At 34.2% G+C, this 18641-nt stretch overlaps 1 protein-coding gene across 1 annotated transcript; it reads left to right on the forward strand.

Moving 5' to 3' along the window:
* The first annotated feature begins 43 nt into the window (after positions 1-43).
* Positions 44-18463, forward strand: LOC124188009. Its single transcript, XM_046580263.1, has 3 exons — positions 44-13090; positions 13291-13530; positions 14197-18463. Exons 1-3 carry the CDS (start codon positions 44-46, stop codon positions 14260-14262), a joined length of 13353 nt encoding a protein of 4450 aa, XP_046436219.1. The 3' UTR covers positions 14263-18463.
* The last annotated feature ends 178 nt before the right edge of the window (positions 18464-18641 follow it).

Here is an 18641-nt window from a genome sequence, read left to right on the forward strand (position 1 = left end):
GCACGACTAATTATATAAGAAAATTGAAGCAAGACAATGTACAATGAACTACAGTGGAAACATGCCAGACTGGCAACAATATCATTCTCCACAACTAATTGGGTCTGAAGTACCATCTGCTGGTGGTCAAAATGTAAACCACAGTCCGATTTTCGGGCCCAGTATTAGCCCGAGAAGATTGAACGGGTCCAGCTTCAGCCCCGAAGGATTGACGAAGCCCCAGAACGATGCCAATTATAATTCCAGAAATTTTCAACAGTCGCCAAATACATTAAATACATTAAATGGGCACAATGTTCCTCCTGACAATCCTTCCATCGGAGCTACAGTGCTGATGTCAGGATGTCACAGACATTATGGGACACCTAGTCCAAGAAATACGATGATTGAAGGTACGAATGCTTCATTGGATTCCAGAAACGTACCTGTAAGTTCCATGAACGAAGTATCGGGACAACAAAATCATCAAATATCAATGAACGGACTTGCTGGGCATATGAGCTGCCCTACTATTAGTGGGCCCATGGGACCAATGGGCCAAAGAACCACACCCACCGCTCTTCAAGCCCCATTTCCAACAAGCAGCAGACAAGGACAAGGATCTTACATGCCTTGTAAAGGTCTGTGCTGTAATCCGGACACCAGTCTCAGCTATCAAAGCTGGGAAAAGTTTGGGCCTTATCCACCGAATGTGCCGAATCGTAGTGACACTGGTTATTCTGTTGATAATAGAAGATTTGGTAATGAATTTGTAAGTAGAGAACCTTTAAGCACTACAGCCTATAATGTAGATCCAAGGAGAAACTTTCCTGATTATAAGTACAGAAAAGATTCTATTATTCAAAGACCCTACGCTCATCCTCCAAGCATAATACAAAGTTATCCTGTTCAGAACTACAATTTTACGGGAGAGTATCAAAAGTATCCTGGTTACCCTGTAAAGGAATATCCTAGGGACAATTCTATCACAAATCCGCAGAATCCGGCCATACTTAAATATCAGGAACAAAGCGTTATTGTTCAACAGAAATATTTTACTAAACAAATACAATACCAAAATGGAGTTATACCAAAGAGCATCGTGCCAGCCAATATGGGAGGAAATATCATATCGAGAGCACAAAATCCGTATTTTAACCCGCCACTAACCAGGGACTTTCCTAGAGACTATTCAGATAGTAATACACTGGCTAACAAGGGAATACAAACTCCAAATGCTATACATCCAACTTATTCGAAATATCAAATGTATCAGCAAAAGATTGCTATGCAAAGGTTCTCAATGGAAAATCACATGCAAGAGCTGACACGGATTCCGGGATATCAATCGCAACCGAAGTATCAAGAATGTATTTTGAGGCATAAAGAATTGTTGAGGCTACAGCAAAACGTTGACTACCAAAGTATTGTCCAAGGTACACCCAGAGCTGTCACGTCACAGGTAAATGATGACATACCACCGATTAATCTGCAATTTGATCAAAATGGAGTCTTGATTAATTCGACCTTTGCACCTGCCGGATTTTCTAATTTACAGAGCCCAATCAATGTTCGAAACTCCAAAAATATTCAAAGTGTGACTAACCGAGAAATGGGAGCAGAAAATATGCATCACCCTGAGCAATTTAAGTCCCAATCAACCATTGAAAATCACATACAAACTCAAGTTTCTTCTTCACTGTCCCAGTGTTCGCTACCTTGTAAAAATGAAGAATCTTATTCACTACAAAAAGAATTCAAAGAAGACCAATATAATGTAAAAAAACAAGAGAGAGAGGATCCCAATGTATCTAATATCGAAAATGATAAGACTTCATCCATACTTCAAAGAAACTCAAGCGATTTTGCCGACAAACCAGAACTTGATGTACGTCAGTTTTTGGCCAACTGGGATGAATCGGAGGATGAAGATGCAGGCAACGGTAATCTGCCAGATGTTGTGTCGAGCAATTCAACATCCAGTGTTGTTCCTGAGTATGAAAGTACCAAGGTTATTTCAGACAACTCTGAAGAACCTGCAAATTGTTCAAATATTCAAGACTGTCAGAGCACAGATGATTGTGAAAGGTTTGAGGATGCCCAAAATAATAAAAAATCTTCCAATTACACGGAAAATAAAACATACAAATACGATTCACAGCGCGATGGTGACATCAGTAAATCATCGGAACAAGATTTTGATACTTCTGATTCTAATAAAAGCATCATCAGAGATGAGACAGACATAAAATCTACTGGCAGTGATTATAAGGGTGAAACAGAGTTACATGTTACTGAGAAGTTGCTCGATTGCCCAGATATACATATGAGTACCAAACTACAATGTCAAGAGAAGAAATCTTTGGATAATAACAATAGTCAAGAAATTTCGAACTCGATGGAAGTTGATATTATGGTAGCAAAAAAGTCAACTCAGGAAGAGACTATAACAGCTATTAAAGAACACATAGAAACGCATAAATATGATTCTAGTGTAGACATTCATTCTGACATTGAAGAAGTATCTGAAAGTAACGACAACAGTAGGTCCAGCTATAGTGGAGAATCCTCTGATAATAAAGAAAATCATTTTAGCAGCAACGAGGATCTGTCTGACTCTAGCAATGCTAAAGGAATGAATCGCCATTCGATTTCAAGTGTTACAAAACTGCCGAAAACAATCAAAGGTACCGAGATACATATTGATGCGCAAGAATTAGCTGCAATTCCAGTTTCACCCAAGAGTAACTCTGAGATTCTAGAAGGCTCGGATTTACAAAAACAAAGCAGCTTTGTGAATGAAGAATCACATAATCCAGATGACATAAGCTTACCAGACCTACCAACATCTGAATGTACACCAATTTCCACTACTTTAAACACACCAATCCATTCCGATAGCGAAGAATCATTGGATCCTGTTATTGATTTGACGATTCCCACCAATCCAATAGAGATTATTCAAAATAGTCCTATGTTGAGCTTCACTCATTCTCCGATAAAAATGGAACCATATGAACACTTTGACGAGAATGACTTCACTGGCAAATTATCACAGGATGCTATGGACTTTGACTTTCACGCAGATAATAGTTGTGACAATGATTTTGAAAAACTGACCGACGTAAGTAGTCATACCACAGAGCAATACAATATTCCTCAGAGCAATGAGGAGACCTTTGATTCTGATTGCATTGAGGTATTGTCTGAGAAAGTAGAACAGAATATTATAGGTGATATGCATAAATTAGAGACAAAGGAAATTGCTGTGGACAGTAATATTGCAAAGAATTTATCTGCTGATGGAAACCAATTCTCTTTTAGCAAAAAAAATGCTGTAGCAACAAATGAAACAAACAGTAACATGGGTGATACGGATTGTGAAGTTTGGTCAGTAGTTACTGTCAGGGACCCAGAGCATCAGATATCCAATACTACTGATCATCAAGAAGAAAAAAATGACGCAGACAAATTGCAAACTTTATCAGAATTCGGAAACAAATTATCTGAAAGGTTGAGAGGCACTAAAAGTAATTTTGAAGAAGATGCGGTGCCAGCCCCTACTGCCAAAAATTATTGCAGCATAAGTAGATGGCAAAATAGGTGTGAAAGAGACGACGAAGTAACTGCATTGAATTTAGTGAAAGATGAGAATAAAGTAAGTTCAGATTCTAAGAAAATGAATGATAGAGTAACAACTTCACAGGCTGTCACATGTGAAGAGATATCTTTCAAATCTTCAGATAATAGCAACTGCGATTCTTCAGTGGAAAGCAAAGAACTATTCACATCAGCGGAACACACAGACTTATACTCGTCATCTTCAGAGGGAGATGCCATCTATACACAGACTACAGAAAATCTACAACATTTTTCAGGTACATCAAATATCCCACTAATTCCAGGGGAATATTTTGAAGAACCTAAAATACCTGTCTTACCAATGGAAGGGAATTGTTTGACAAAGATTATAAAAAATACATCACCTATAACCGATTTGGACGTTCTTGGATCTGATGATGAAAAATTAGAAAAAATTGATGAACTCTGGATGGAAGTTGGTGGTGTAGAAACCGTTGATAAAGTAACAGATGTGAACACTGACTGCTGCACAGTGCGCGGTAAAATTACTAATCGTCAAAAAATTTTGGATTTAAGGAATAAACAACGGAAATTACAAAATAGTGAATGTAAGCGTCTCAAGAAGTCTGTCAAAACAAAAGATGTAAGCAAAGCATTTGGAAGAATATGGGATAACAGTAAAGAAATGGAATTGAGGAGTAACACTTTCAAAAACTCACGACTTGATGAGACATGTAGTTTGAATGCAGTGCAACAAACGATTGATCCTATAAACGAAGAAGTACGCACAGACTGTTCAATTAACACCGGAACTAATAATAATGTAGAAATATTACCAGAGCAGCGTACTCTCAACAAACCTCCAATCGTTTCAAAACCAACAAGTAGTAAATTGTTTCGTGAAAATGATCACCTAACTCACAAAATTTGTTCAGAAAGTAGTGCTACAGAAATAATGAAATGTCAAGAAAAAGCAAATCATGTTAATGACATCGCCACAAAGCTTTTGGAAAATGCTCGACTGTTTGAACCAGAATTGAGGAAAAGAGAGATACTGAGAAAGGACTCGACTTGTACCAATAATGTTAGCGATACTAGTAAAAAACGTATGAAGCTTTTGAAAGAATACAGAAAAATGAAAACTACAGTAAATATGGACAGTGCAAGCAACCAGTCAAGAAAAACCGAGGATGATGTAAAAAGTAATATTGTGTTGTCAACTGACATTGTAGAAGGATGCAAACAAATTGTTGTCGCAGATGTAGCAAAAGTAGACAGTGAAGTTCTGGAAAATTTGAATGCAAACACAGTTCAAGAAGTTTCTCAAGAGTCCAATTGCTTAAGACAAAATATAAACGTGGATCCAGCAGTGTCCACTGATATTATAGTACCTGAAGAGAAATGTAGAAAAACATTGCATGATGGCGACAGAGCTGTACTCGATAAAGATAGACAAATAGATAATGATTATTATGTAAATATGGAAGACAACATCACAGTTGAAAACAGCGGGACTACCAATAATAGCAAAACTTTGAATACCATGGTTGTGAATCTTTTTGATAAAGATACTAATGAACGTGCAATAAATTTATCGAAATCATTGACTGACTTCGATTCACTTCAAACATTACATGAAAAAGATTGTGTACCGAGTGACAATCATAATTCGTATATATCAGAAGATTTAAGAAGTGATGAGATTAGAGAAATCAAGAACGGAGGTAACGAAGAGAAAAATTGTGCTTTGCCGGAATCTGTACTAGCGGTAGATAATCCACTATATACACAAATGGTAGAAAAGGATAACGATGCTTTGGAAGAGAATGATATCAAAGCTGTGGACGACAATGGAAATTCTAATATTACTTTGGCGCCTGCTAGTTTAGCCGAAGAGCCTACTTTGAAGGAGCATAATATGCATGAAACCGATCGGCAATCAATAAAAATTACTGCCGATGGTTGTCAACCTGAGAAATTTTCTCCCATTCCACAAAAAATCCAAGAATCGATAGACTGTACCAAAAATCCGGACCAAATGGTTGATAACTTTCTTGCCTGTGAAAATTTGACTGCAGCTTCCGAAAATGAAAGCGCTGAAACCGCTGAATTTACATCAAAACACAATGGACTTTCAGCATTGAACGAGTCAATGACTGAAAATGAAGAACAGAATGAGAAACATGGTAATGAAATAGTAGATCGAGAGCTTTCATGCGATTTACAGAATCAACATAGAGATGTAGTTTCAGATTCATCATTTGTAAATAACGAAAAATTGACGAAATCAGTGAGCAGTTTTGATCAAAGTAAGGAAACTAGTTCCTCCAATCCTGCTCGAGAAGAGGAGACTACTGTTGACAGTCATCAGAATTTATTACCACATCGGACTAATCTTTTAAAAGCTAGAGATACTGAATCTACAGAGAAATGTACTGATACATCACCATGTCAAGAAATAAAAAATGCTCACATATTCTTAGCAGAAAAGATAGAGGGGATGGAACGTGAGCCGAATATTGTTAGCAACAGTTCAGTAATCCTTAAAAAAGTTGTCACCAATGATTTTCTCAAAGAATCACCAATGATGAACGAGGACGCTGAATATAGAAGGTACTCTTTGAATTTAAACAAACCTCTCCTGGAAATTTCTTCAGAACAGTCGACAAAATCTGAAAATCCACAAAATAGTATTTTAAATGACATCAATTTACCTTTGGGGACTGATAGAAGTATGGAGACAATCAGTACAAGTTTGGAGGCCTTTGGATTCGAAAATTCTTTCAACTATGATTTCAACAATTTTGATGTAGCACCAAACATTGATGAGGTTGTGGAGAATGATCAAAGCAATACTTGGAAATATTCGAAAGCACATTCTCGGTTTGAAGACTGTGAGCGTTACAAAAACCCTGATAATTGCATCAATCCAATTTTATCAAGTTTGGAATGTTTGGATAATTTAAACACAGTTCCCATTTATACAACTAAAGATGGCAAAATCACATATAGCCCAAATCCAAAATTCACATACAGAGCATTGATCATGGAGGCAAGAGAAAGAGAAGGGTATTCAGATACACGTGAATCGTATTCCAGACATTCCAGAACCCCAGAAAACCTCAGTTATTCGAAAAATCAAATCTCGTTTCGCAAGAGGAAAAGTAGTAATGGGTACAGACACTCCGGGGGTTATACTAAGAAGCATTATCTGGAACACTACGAACCAAAAGAACATGGTGAATCTTCAACGACCAATTCAATCGAGCCATGGAATAAGAGTTGCTTTAGTCGTAACAAATACCGTCATCAACCGAGAGATCGAAAGTCTCATCATTTTCCGCACCATAATCTTGTTTCACAGAAAAAGCACGATACTCAAAAGATAACACAGGAAATATCATCTAGTAAGTATAAGCTTCGGGAAGGTTGTACTATCCTTGAAGATCGTCATAAACAGAAAAATGAAACTGTAAATTCTTTCAAACGGAAAAATAGGACAGAATTTGAACAATCAACGGAACAGTCTGTCCCTGATCCTGTCTTACTTAGAAACACTCGAGATCTGAATGGTTATCAAAATCCTACAGAATTTGCTCAACCACAGCAAAGTACAAGTAAAACAACATCTATTAGAAAATTGAAAAATTGTGGAAAACATGGCAGCATTGAAGAAAATGTGTCCGATTTGCAGCACGGTGATCAACCAAAAGATCTTCACAAAATATCGACACAAAAATTTGCTTCTGAATCTGATAAAAATAAACATATAAGTGAATGTACTGCAAACCTTGTGTCATTAAAATTAGAGCCAAGTACATTCAGTCACCCACAATACATTGAGAAAAAAACCATGGATTTCAAAGTGAAACAATTAGAATTTAGCTTTTCAAAAATAGAAGACAAACCTTTCAATGATCAGTACTTATCAGAAATTCCAAGCAGAAAATTAAGTGAAGACGTAAATGATGAGTCAGAAACCACCGATCAATACTTATCAGAAATTCCAAACAGCAAATTAAGTGAAGACCTAAATGCTGAGTCAGTAACTAACAAATTTCGCCGTAAGGAAAACAAAACAAATATGCTGTACGATCACGTTGATGGATTCAAAGAGAACACTGAAAATTCAGTTGTTCAACGAGAAAGCTGTCTCGCAATAGATATACCCATGAAACATTTATTCGATGAAACCAAAGAAGTTTACCATGAAAAAAGTGAAGCAAACGTACTGTATGATCAAGTCAATGATTGGAAAGGTGGCTGTGAAAGTTTGGCTGTTCGCCATGAGTCTTTTCTTAAAACGGATGTACCAAAGGAAACTTTACTAGATAAAACCAAAGAAGTTCACCATGAAGGAAACAAAGAAAATGTGCTTTGTGATCAAAATGATGATATTTATGAAACTAGAACCTCAAATATATCCAAAAACAAACTAAATGACTTAACTTTTTCAGAGAGTGAGTGCGTAATTTCTTCAGGTTCTGTAAAATCTCCTAAGACGATAGAAAAGTTGGAAGAAATTGATCATAACTTTCAAAACATAAATAGCACAAAGGATAAGGCAATTATTAATGGCTCACACATTGAAGATGAAACCTGTTTGACACCATTTGAAGTCATTTCGGCCAATAAAGGTTCTCAAGAACCAAAGGTTGCAGAAATATCAGAAATGCAGAACAAAATTGGACCGAAAATGAGTTCAAATACAAGAATTCAAAACTCTCCAGAAGAAGCTAATTCTAATCAGCCCTTGAATAATGCAGACATTCAGACCAGCTTAAATTTTGTAGAACATTGGTCATCGGAAAACTCAGATGTCGACCAGGAACACATGTCGAACAAAGACAGTCATATTGATAATAGACTTGAATTGAAAAATAGAGATTCCATTAATGAGGCTCGAGGTAATCTTGAATCTGCCAAATCGAATGACACCATTTTTCATCGTCCAGAATTATCAGGCAGCTCACAAAGTGAACAATATCCTATAGAATTAGAAAAGAAGGTATCAGAAGTAGAATGTAATGAAATCACATTAAAAAATGAAAATGGATTGCTAGTAAAAGATTGTGCGAAAGAACAAGTTGATAGCCACATTATCAAAACGAAATCTGAATATGAGAACATAACAAAATCTCAACCGCATTTTGAAAACTATATCACATATTCGCCACTAAGCGAGAGCCCAGAAGACGCTAAGGCAATTCCAAAACTTGTGATAAAGAAGACAGATAGTTTGAGTTCTAAAAATATATGCCTGACGTCAGCTGTACTACTGCAAGGTTTAGGTACTGAAAAAATGTTAGGCAAAGACGTCAAGAATACTAAGGCCTCTGCACATCCTAAAATACCAAAAATATTGATCAGAAACGCCAAATCACGTCCTAGTACACCATCAATAGAAGAAATATCTGAAGAAAAATGTTTCTCTCCATGTAATAAAGAAGATAATAAATCTCACAAAGTGAAAATACTGTTAGAAGAAACGCGATCTACAAGTCCTACTGCAGCATCTCATGCAAACAATCTACATACCGATATCACAGAAAGTAAAATTCCGAAGATCAAAATTAAGCTGGAAGATAGGCTATCAAAAGTAATTATTGAAAATGTTATTACAGAGCCCTGTGAATCAAACGAGGATGCTCAAAAAATCATTCCAAAAATGAAAATCAAAAAATTAAACGGTACGCTGCGACAAATTGTGGACACTAAGATATTGCCTGTTTCTATTCCTCGAATGTTTATTTATACAGAGTTAGAGAATAAGAAACAAACACGGACTATTATGAGAGAAGATCAAAATGAATGTAGCACGTTGGGTGAAAACTTTACGTCTGTTGCACCAAATTCTATCCTAAGTAATAAAAAATTGATGAATGATACTGAATTTAAAAGAATTCCAAAACTTAAAATAAAAAGGCAAAGCTCAGGATGTTCTGTAGAGTTGGAAAGAAAAAGACACAACGTGAGTCCTGTCCAATCAGAAACAAAGAAGGTTAAAAAATCTCTGAAATTAACGGAATCCAATGATAAAAAGCCTTCTAGCAAATCATCTGTATCTTCCGAACACCAGGATAGCCCGAAGAAACAAGATAGTTCTGCCATTGGACGGTCTCATCAGTTGAGTTGTTCTGAAATCGACGAGTATGCATCAGCTAATGATTCCTCTGGTAAAATAAGAGGTGATCAATCAAAATCCACAAAGGGAAAAATTTCTGTTGGTCCAAAGGAAATACCGAAAGTTATTATCAAGAGAACCTCGCCCAGCGCAGAATTTAAATGTGAATTAAGCAAAGGTCGGAGAGATGCGATAATATTGAATAAAATGTGGCAGCCAGAAGTAAAGCTTCAGCGTTCTTGGGTATTAGATTGTATGGCCAAAGATTTGAATTTAAACAACCTAAAGCTTAAACTTGCAACTCCTGGTAGCTTGAAAAAGAAAAGTTTATTACAGAAAAGGACAGAAATTAAAGCTATGCATGTAGCAAATGACAATGTCAACAAGATTTGTAGTAAAAATAAATTGTTTAGATCCAAGTCAATGTCTGATTTGGTATCTGAGCAAGGACACGCCGGAACACTTGTCGATTGTCATAATAGGCAACTGAAGCAGACAAGTGTTGTAAGTTTACCGATACATTCAAGTACCCGTAAGAGATGCAAAAGCGATTTGGGTAGTATATTCACGAAACATTCAGAGAATTTAGAATTCGAAAAAAAATTAAGGTACAATTATGATTCACACAGAATACAATTAATGAAAAAACATGAGCTCATCTGTAAAGATGATGTTGAAAATTTTTCAAACATTCAATCAATGAAAGAATGTCAGGTATTCACTGGAAATCATGAGAATATATGGGATCCAGAAATAACATCTGAGAAATCATGTGTTTTCCAAAATCACAATGAATCACTGAATCATATAAACACATTCAAAATCAATCCAGAGAAAATTCTAGATGAAAATATGAATTCAAAAAGTGAACCCTCTGTACTGGAAAAAACCCCAATATTAAGTGACAAAACTTTAAATAAACCTTCTATCGATTCGAATCTAAACTCGAAAATTCTTACAAACAGTTCGACATCTAACTTTGAATGTAGCAAAAATGATAACGAAGGCGTTCATATTCTTGCAAGTTGTTTCAGTGCGACAGGTAAACAAGAAATTTCAGAAGACACTACACTGACAAAAAATTCCACTGTTAATTCTCTTCAGAGGCATATCAAAATTGGTACAAACATAAAAGAAATGCGAAGCACAATTATTGAGGATTGCAAAATGGATTTGACTCCGGTCGAAACTGAGATATTGCAAAATAAAGTCATATATTGTGATGAAATAAACCAAGCCAGAACTGTCATTGACGATATCAATGTACGTGACCATTCAATAACTTTGCGGCATGTGATGTCAATAGAACCAGTTGTTGATATTCCGAAAAGAAATTCAAAAAACTGTTCTTATAAAAATTCCATGAAATTTACAAATGCTTCGCAGATCGTGGATCCTGAATCTATTGATTGCGTGTACAACATAACTAAATTAAATAATACCAACAACTCAGATGACGATGCAAATCAAGGGCATAATCAAAATTATGTTTCTGAAAATCTCATATCAGACAGTGCTACAGAGGAGCAAAGGAAAAATTCTGTCCTTAACGAAAACGTACTTAAAACACCTCTTAATCTCAGTAGCACTTCAACAGATTCAAGTACTGAATATGTTCAGAATCCTGAGATTGATACTAACCTGAATAGCAGCCTAGGTAGTGCAACTGATGGCGATGAATATTCTATGATTAAAGCAGAATCTTTCGAAGCAGCTCAAACGATAAGTGAACCAGTATCAACTTCGCCAAGCTTTAGTCGATATGAAATGGAAATCCCCATGTATACAGATGCAATCAAGGACAATGAAATGTGTTTGTACTCCGAGGATGCAATCCCTACACAGTATGAATTAGAACTAGAGCTTACAGACACTTTAGCTCATGATTCTTCAGAAGTACCAATACCTGAAACTGGCAACTACGACAAAGAAATTCCGTATTATTCTCAAGATGAAACAAATGAAAATGCTCAACACTTGCCTAATATTTTAAGCACTTCTGGAAATATTGTAAACCTCAATGAAACAAAATCTGAAAGTGCTATGCCTGAAAACAACGAGAATAATTCTGTCGAAGTTTGCTCCATAAAGCACCAAGAAGAGCCGTTAGCACATCCTGATGACGAAGATGCAATTTCACGCAGATATATTGGTAAACTCAATTCAGATAACAATGGGCATACGGAAAGTGCTGTAGGATATGACGGGAACATAGAAGAATCTTTTTGTCATTCAGATTCATTGGTAAAAGAAGTTCTTGCTGCTAAGGAGACATTGAAAAGGTGTCTTGCAAAGAATAAAGATGAAAATAGATTTAAACTCAAATCTAGACCAAAAACAGCTGCTGAAAAAAAACAGGGATTAAGTTTCGACGTCAGTGCGCTACCTGTTTGTAATGAAAGTCTTACTACGCTGTCAACTTTGCCAAATGGTTCTAAACTAATGGATCAAAATGTTGATACTACCAATGAAAATAAATTCCTTCAGATTCAAACCAAGACCAAGATTCAAATGAACACAAATAAGTTAGATAGAAAACATTCCAAAGGTAGTAAGCATAATTCAATACAAAGAAAAAATTCCAGCCTTCTTCCAAATGTAGCGCAAAAAAATGGCAGCATTACACAAGTGAAAGGATCTTTAATTCCGAAACATAGTTCAACAGATAATAAAGGAAGCATTGAACTAGCCGAAGACGATATGACCATATCGCTAAAAAATTCAAAGCACTTGATGAAAAAGAAATCTTTTTCAGAGACACATAAAAAGATACCTGAACTTATGAATTCCAAAGATAATAAATGTAGATCTAAGATGTTGAGGCATGACCTCGATTCAAAATGTGTTGGAAAATCCAAAATCGGTCTGGATAATATTACATTACAAGAATCCAGCACAGATTTTGTTCAGTGTAAAGAAAAATTAGACACAGCTAAACCTAAGTACAAATCATTGAAAACCTTATTGGATCAAAATTTAAAATCAGTAACGGATAAAACAAAATTTAAATTTTATAAGATACCAAAACTTACAAAACCGACTCATCGTGAAAGCCAAAGATTGACTGAAGAACTTGAGGAGTCACAGAGAAAAGAAGCAAGAATGCCAATATTAGAACCTCAAGTTGATATAAACATGGATATTGATATCCCAACCTTCAATTTTGGCCGAGAGATGTCAAGATCGCCACCTGTCATAACAATTCAGGAAAGTGTAACTCATTATGAGACAGCAACTTCAAGTTCCAGGGATGACTTATGTCAGGTGTCCTCAAATAAGGAAAAGGAAATCTTGTCAAGACAAGAAATAATGTTTACTGATCCGGAGACACCGGAGGCCATGTTAACGCACGGTAAAGGAACAACTGTTGCTGACATTGTAAATGATATGGCGTATCACGAAAAAGTGAGTAAATGTTACGATTGCAAAAAACTACTATGAACATCTTTTTTTGTCACAAGTTTTTTTGTTGTAAATTTTACCAACAATTGTTGAAAACGTTGAAATCCACGTATACTTGGTTCCGGTGAACATATGAATTTAATGCTTCATGTTCTTTTTCAACAATCATACACCACTATTCCATTTTTGTTATTTTGTTGTAGGCGATAATAAAACATAAACGATACTGTACGCTATGCGAAAGGTGGTTTCCAACTGTTACAAGATATAGAAGACATTTAAGTGGATATCAGCATCGCCACACGGAATTAACTCAGAGAAGAACGATACACGCACTGTTTACTCTCTTCACTGGGAAACCATGTCCTAGATTACAACCACCTGGCGTTGTAAGGATTGATTGCGGACCAGGAGAATTAACGCCTCTACAAATAGCCGTACAGGTATATTTCAGTCATTAAATTTATTCATTTTCATGTACTTCTTTAGAAGCATATCAATATTTACATAATTACTCAACTTCAACGAAGTATGTATTTGATAAAATTGTGGCCTCAATTATCAAACAAGACCGCATTTCCCAAATTCAGTTGCAAAACATTCGCTGAGCTACCAGCTATAAAAACAGGAAATTCCCATACCTATGGGTTATCAATTCTTGCTGTAATGGAAAAAAATGTATCTGAGCTCGAACATATTGATTTGAGAATGCATGCAAAATTTATGAATACATGGCCCGGCATTTGTGTCAGTATTCCGTACTTTATTGATCATTCTACCTTGTGTGGTGTATATATGGTATGATATTACTTGTGTCAGTTAATGTTTGTAAATAATAAGTTCTATGAATATTGATTATTTCTCTCTCATTATCATTACTGGCCATCGTATTGCGTGAAAATTATTATCAGCAATAACAATGAAAAGTTCATTATTATAAAACGGCAGGGCGTAAAATGGTAAGTATGTTTTGTTTGCGAATTAAATTCTCTCCTGCATACCTGAAAGGAGTGAAATTTTTTAGCTTAACTGAATATGTGTATTCATAGCATAAAATAGCAAAGTGAATCATTCATAAAGCAATCAATAAGACTGATTTTACTTTTCAGGGAGTAACAAAGGAATCCAGAAAAATGGATAGTAATATTGAACAGCCAACAAATGATGATAAGTGAGTTTAATGGCATTAGATTAATTACCGGGGCATTAATAGAAGTTAATAATAATAAATGCGCAGTTACCTAATACGATTGGCACTATTTTTAGGCATCCTGCGTTTTAATGGTAAACTTTTGACTGGTTTAAATTGAATTCCGTAGAATATTAGTCATCATTTCATATTTAGTTTATTAGCCAAAGATATTAGCAAAGCATACATTTATATTTTAATTGTGGTAACATAGTCTCTAGCTGTATAAATGATGTTACATTTGAACCATCTTCTATTAATGTATACATATAATTAATCAATCAGCTTTTATTTATATCATGCAGGTATAAATTACCTGTAGATTGTATACAGCATAAAAAATGTATATGTACATATATTTTGTTCCAATTACTTCTGAAACAGTTTCACGTAAAATAACGGAGCATATGCTTTTGTATCATAGATTTGATATTGCTCTATGCATAAATAATATGTGCAATGCTGTACTACCGAAATATTTCAGTGCAAAAGATGTAGTCATCACAAAAGAATAGTTCAAGAGTAATTTTAGTATATATAAACGCTCAATTCTTCGCGTCAAGTAGTTCGTATTTGATACATCATTCGTAGCTATGAATAAAATTTATAGAAATTAATATTATAGGGATCAGTGGCCTATGTTTGTTTAATTCCGAACTATACCGCCGATAAGTCGATGATTGAAGCTAAAAAGAAAACATATTTATCAATTGCATGTGATCTCATCTACATATATATACATATATAAATGTACATACGTATGTAAATCTATATGTATATATATGTATGTATATGTATGTATATTTACAATCATTAAATCGAACAGAATAGAAGATGAAATATAATTCACCAAATAAGACTATAATGTAAGTAAAATTAGGTAATATCGGAGAAGACGTTAGTTCCTGGCTTAAAAAAAATAGAATAATGCTATTAAATTATGGTGTTAAGGTTTTACAGGGTTTATACTTGTTTTCTTTCTTATTCGATATCAATTTATTTATATTTATTTTGTTTTAACATATAGTGATGGGTCAGAGATAAAAATATGAGATTGCAAATTTATGCGGCTATAAAATTTGCTAAATCTTATTTCAATACTTAGGTATATTAACACAGCACGCGAAAATCGGTGTCAGAAAATATACAAATTTTATCTGTTTTTATGGATAATGATGTGAAATTTCAATCAGTTATTTGCTATTGGTTTAAAAAAGTGGTGAAACGGTTGATCACTCGGTTTAGATGGGTAATTTTGCAATACCGATAAAACTTTACCAATGAATGTGGAAATGACCGGCATCATAATTTTTTAAATAACCTTATGAGGTCCTAATATTTTTCTTTACTGCTTATTTATTTTAACACACAAGTAGATTTATCACCTTTGATTTCCTAAGAAAAAAATCTTGATGTACTACTTGCACTTTAGTTCAAACAAACAATTTCTTAACTTACACGGTTTGACTCGCACGAGTGCCTTAAATACACCTAACAGTATTCGTCGACATATTATATATATGATATGTGTATGTATATACCATCATATATGTATATCTATATCGCGTTGTGTGTTCTATGTGCCTAAAATTGGAAAAAATCATATATGCATTGATAAAACAGTATACATACACTATATATATAAAAATAATAATGGGGAAAATAGTGAACTAAAAAAGTGGAGTGATCCTATATTGATTTGTATATTTGTGAACAATTTGTTACGTTTAGCATGCGTGAAATAAATATCAATTGTTCGTACTGTTGTGTACATCGGAGAAGGAGGGGAAAGAAATGATTCGAGATCATAATATACTTAGATTAAATATTATCAAGTTATATAAGACTATTATATTATTTAAGAAAAATATTTATATATGTATACACACATATATGTATGTGTACTTTATATATATATATATATACACATACATATCTTATATACGACACTTGTGTTATATTTTGAGGCTTACATTGTATATTATATGTAAGTATTGTACAACTAGACAGTGCATTTTAATGTCCAAACAGTGTTGCGTGTTAGCAACAATATGGATACGTTTACAGATTTAGAGTACCTTAAAGAATTCCGCAGGCATTTTATCATATAACATTGAATAGCCATGGAATTGTGCTTTTCTGTTACAAAACATAAGATTTACTCTGATAAAATAGTTCAAGTTACAAGTGCCTACACGTATAAAATTGTACATATAAAAATCGCCCAGGGTCAGTGTAACTTATCTCTATAAAATATTTAACGAAATATTACCATCAGAATCATTTTTTAATATTCTACCGGGTGTTTGATCAATGATCGTGCCGCGAAAACAATGCTGAATTCGTATAAAAATTCTATCTGCAGTAGCACTCTTGGAATTAATATTATTAGGTGCTCGAACTTTTATAAAATTAAATGTGTTAGTTTACGGTAACTGCAACGTTTTGAATGATAATTCAATGGCCAGCTAATCAACTAAAACAATAACTGAGATTTAGTTTGGTAATTATAAAAATAGAAAGGTCATTTCACTTGCCTATGCAGTGATGTAATACTTATACCTCTACAAGTAGCTGTAACATGTTCAATTTAATCGATTTTGTTGTAGTCCTCTTAAAAGTACTAAAAAAGGAAATTACGTTGAAATAATCTGAAACTATGCTCTGTAATTTCAATATTCTTCGGCTATGAAACGTGTCAATATTTCAGTTTTATTTTTATGTTGAAGATGATGCGAAACATAAGATTACTGAAACTCACGTACAGAAAAGTTATCACACTAATTCATCCTAAGTCAAATCATGTTACCCTTAAGCATGTTAAGTTTTTGTTATTTCATACCCAACACTGATATAGTCTACATATTAATTATTTACCTTTATATGCAATTTAAAAAAAAATAGCGGAAAAAATTATTTGTTTTCATAACTTTTACTCCATTCCTATACGAATAAAAACTATCAGCGATTTATACGTAGTATAATAAAATGAAATATATGATTAATTTATACAGTTTTAAGGAGTTCAATAAGTTTTAATTGAACAACGTGTTGTTTTGCTTTAGAAATTTATTACATTGAAGAATTTTTATTCATAAAGTAGTCGTTATTCCACTGTCATATTTAGGTGTATATTATACATACAGTTATGTAGAGAGTTTTCCTATTTAGATATATTCGTACTACCTGCAGTGTATGTACCAACTATATATTACGTTGTTGATTATAAGTTCTGGTTATGTTTATAAATATATTGATTATAAAACCACAAATTTCTTTTTCCAACTAACTAGTATATATGTATATGTTGAATAACGTGTGCATAGATAATAATTTTTGGGTATTAAATGTATGGGTTTCACTATACTCGCCAAATACTTTTTGCCTTCAGCTAAATATAGAAAATCCTCTAATCATAAAATCGTGTGTGTGATATCAAGACTTGATTGTTTCTTCATTTCTTTTGTTAATGTTGACCTGTCGCACTGTTGAAATAAAAAAAGACATAGTGTAAAATAAATTACCATGTTGTAAATGTCAAAAACCTTATTACATGAATGTTATACATTACATTTAAAAACTTACAATTAGTTGCTATTTCTGAAGTTTATTAAGTTGACAATCCGTACGGGAGTTTTGATTTAACAGGTATAAAATAAGAAAAAATGCAAATTTTTAACAATCGCAACAGACCGTAGTACTGATAAAATTATTTACAAAAAGAACAGAATTGAAACTCGTCGGACGGACGGTCGCACGTCGTGCCAACATGGCATAGCTGTCGGCAGGTTTCTTATGTTGACATCGGTTTGTAAGGAATAACGATGAAATAGGATCCAGCACGCAATATACATGAACCAAATCTATTGCAGGTCATTGTTAAGTTACGTCATTTAAATACAACTAGGTGAGTAGCCGTTGTGCACCAAAAGATTGTTATTAAGTAGGAATGAAATTTTCAGGTTAAGTTTGTAAACAGAACGGTAGGTGAAAAGTCTGAAAATGCTGATTTTCAATGAGTTAAAAATTAATAAACGAAGCAATTATCTTTTTCTGATCTCTATATGCTTTCTGTATTGTTACTGTAAAATCGGGTTCACCTGGCGCGTTTTTCAAAACCGTAGACGAAAGTCGACGTGCCTTATTTTGTGCAATATTTTGAAACTAGGACCAACATCGGTATTTAATAAAAAAACAGGTCTTGTTTAACCGATGAGCCCAAGATTAAGATTCTCCAGATGCCAGTTCAAAATAAAACAATCGATGCAGTAATATCTGGGTAAAACTGATCAATTTCTATTTCCAAAGTCAAGCCTTCGCTCCATCTTATGTTCTAAAGTTTACTTCCAGTGGTATTAATATAAA

Source organism: Neodiprion fabricii, chromosome 1 (assembly GCF_021155785.1).
Source record: "Neodiprion fabricii isolate iyNeoFabr1 chromosome 1, iyNeoFabr1.1, whole genome shotgun sequence".
NCBI lineage: Eukaryota > Metazoa > Arthropoda > Insecta > Hymenoptera > Diprionidae > Neodiprion > Neodiprion fabricii.

Coding starts and splice junctions, on each gene's coding strand:
- LOC124188009 (XM_046580263.1), top strand. CDS start 44: ATGAACTACAGTGGAAACATGCCAGACTGGCAACAATATCATTCTCCA. Junction 13,091..13,290: donor ATATGGCGTATCACGAAAAA/GTGAGTAAATGT, acceptor ATTTTGTTGTAG/GCGATAATAAAACATAAACG. Junction 13,531..14,196: donor CTCTACAAATAGCCGTACAG/GTATATTTCAGT, acceptor TTTACTTTTCAG/GGAGTAACAAAGGAATCCAG.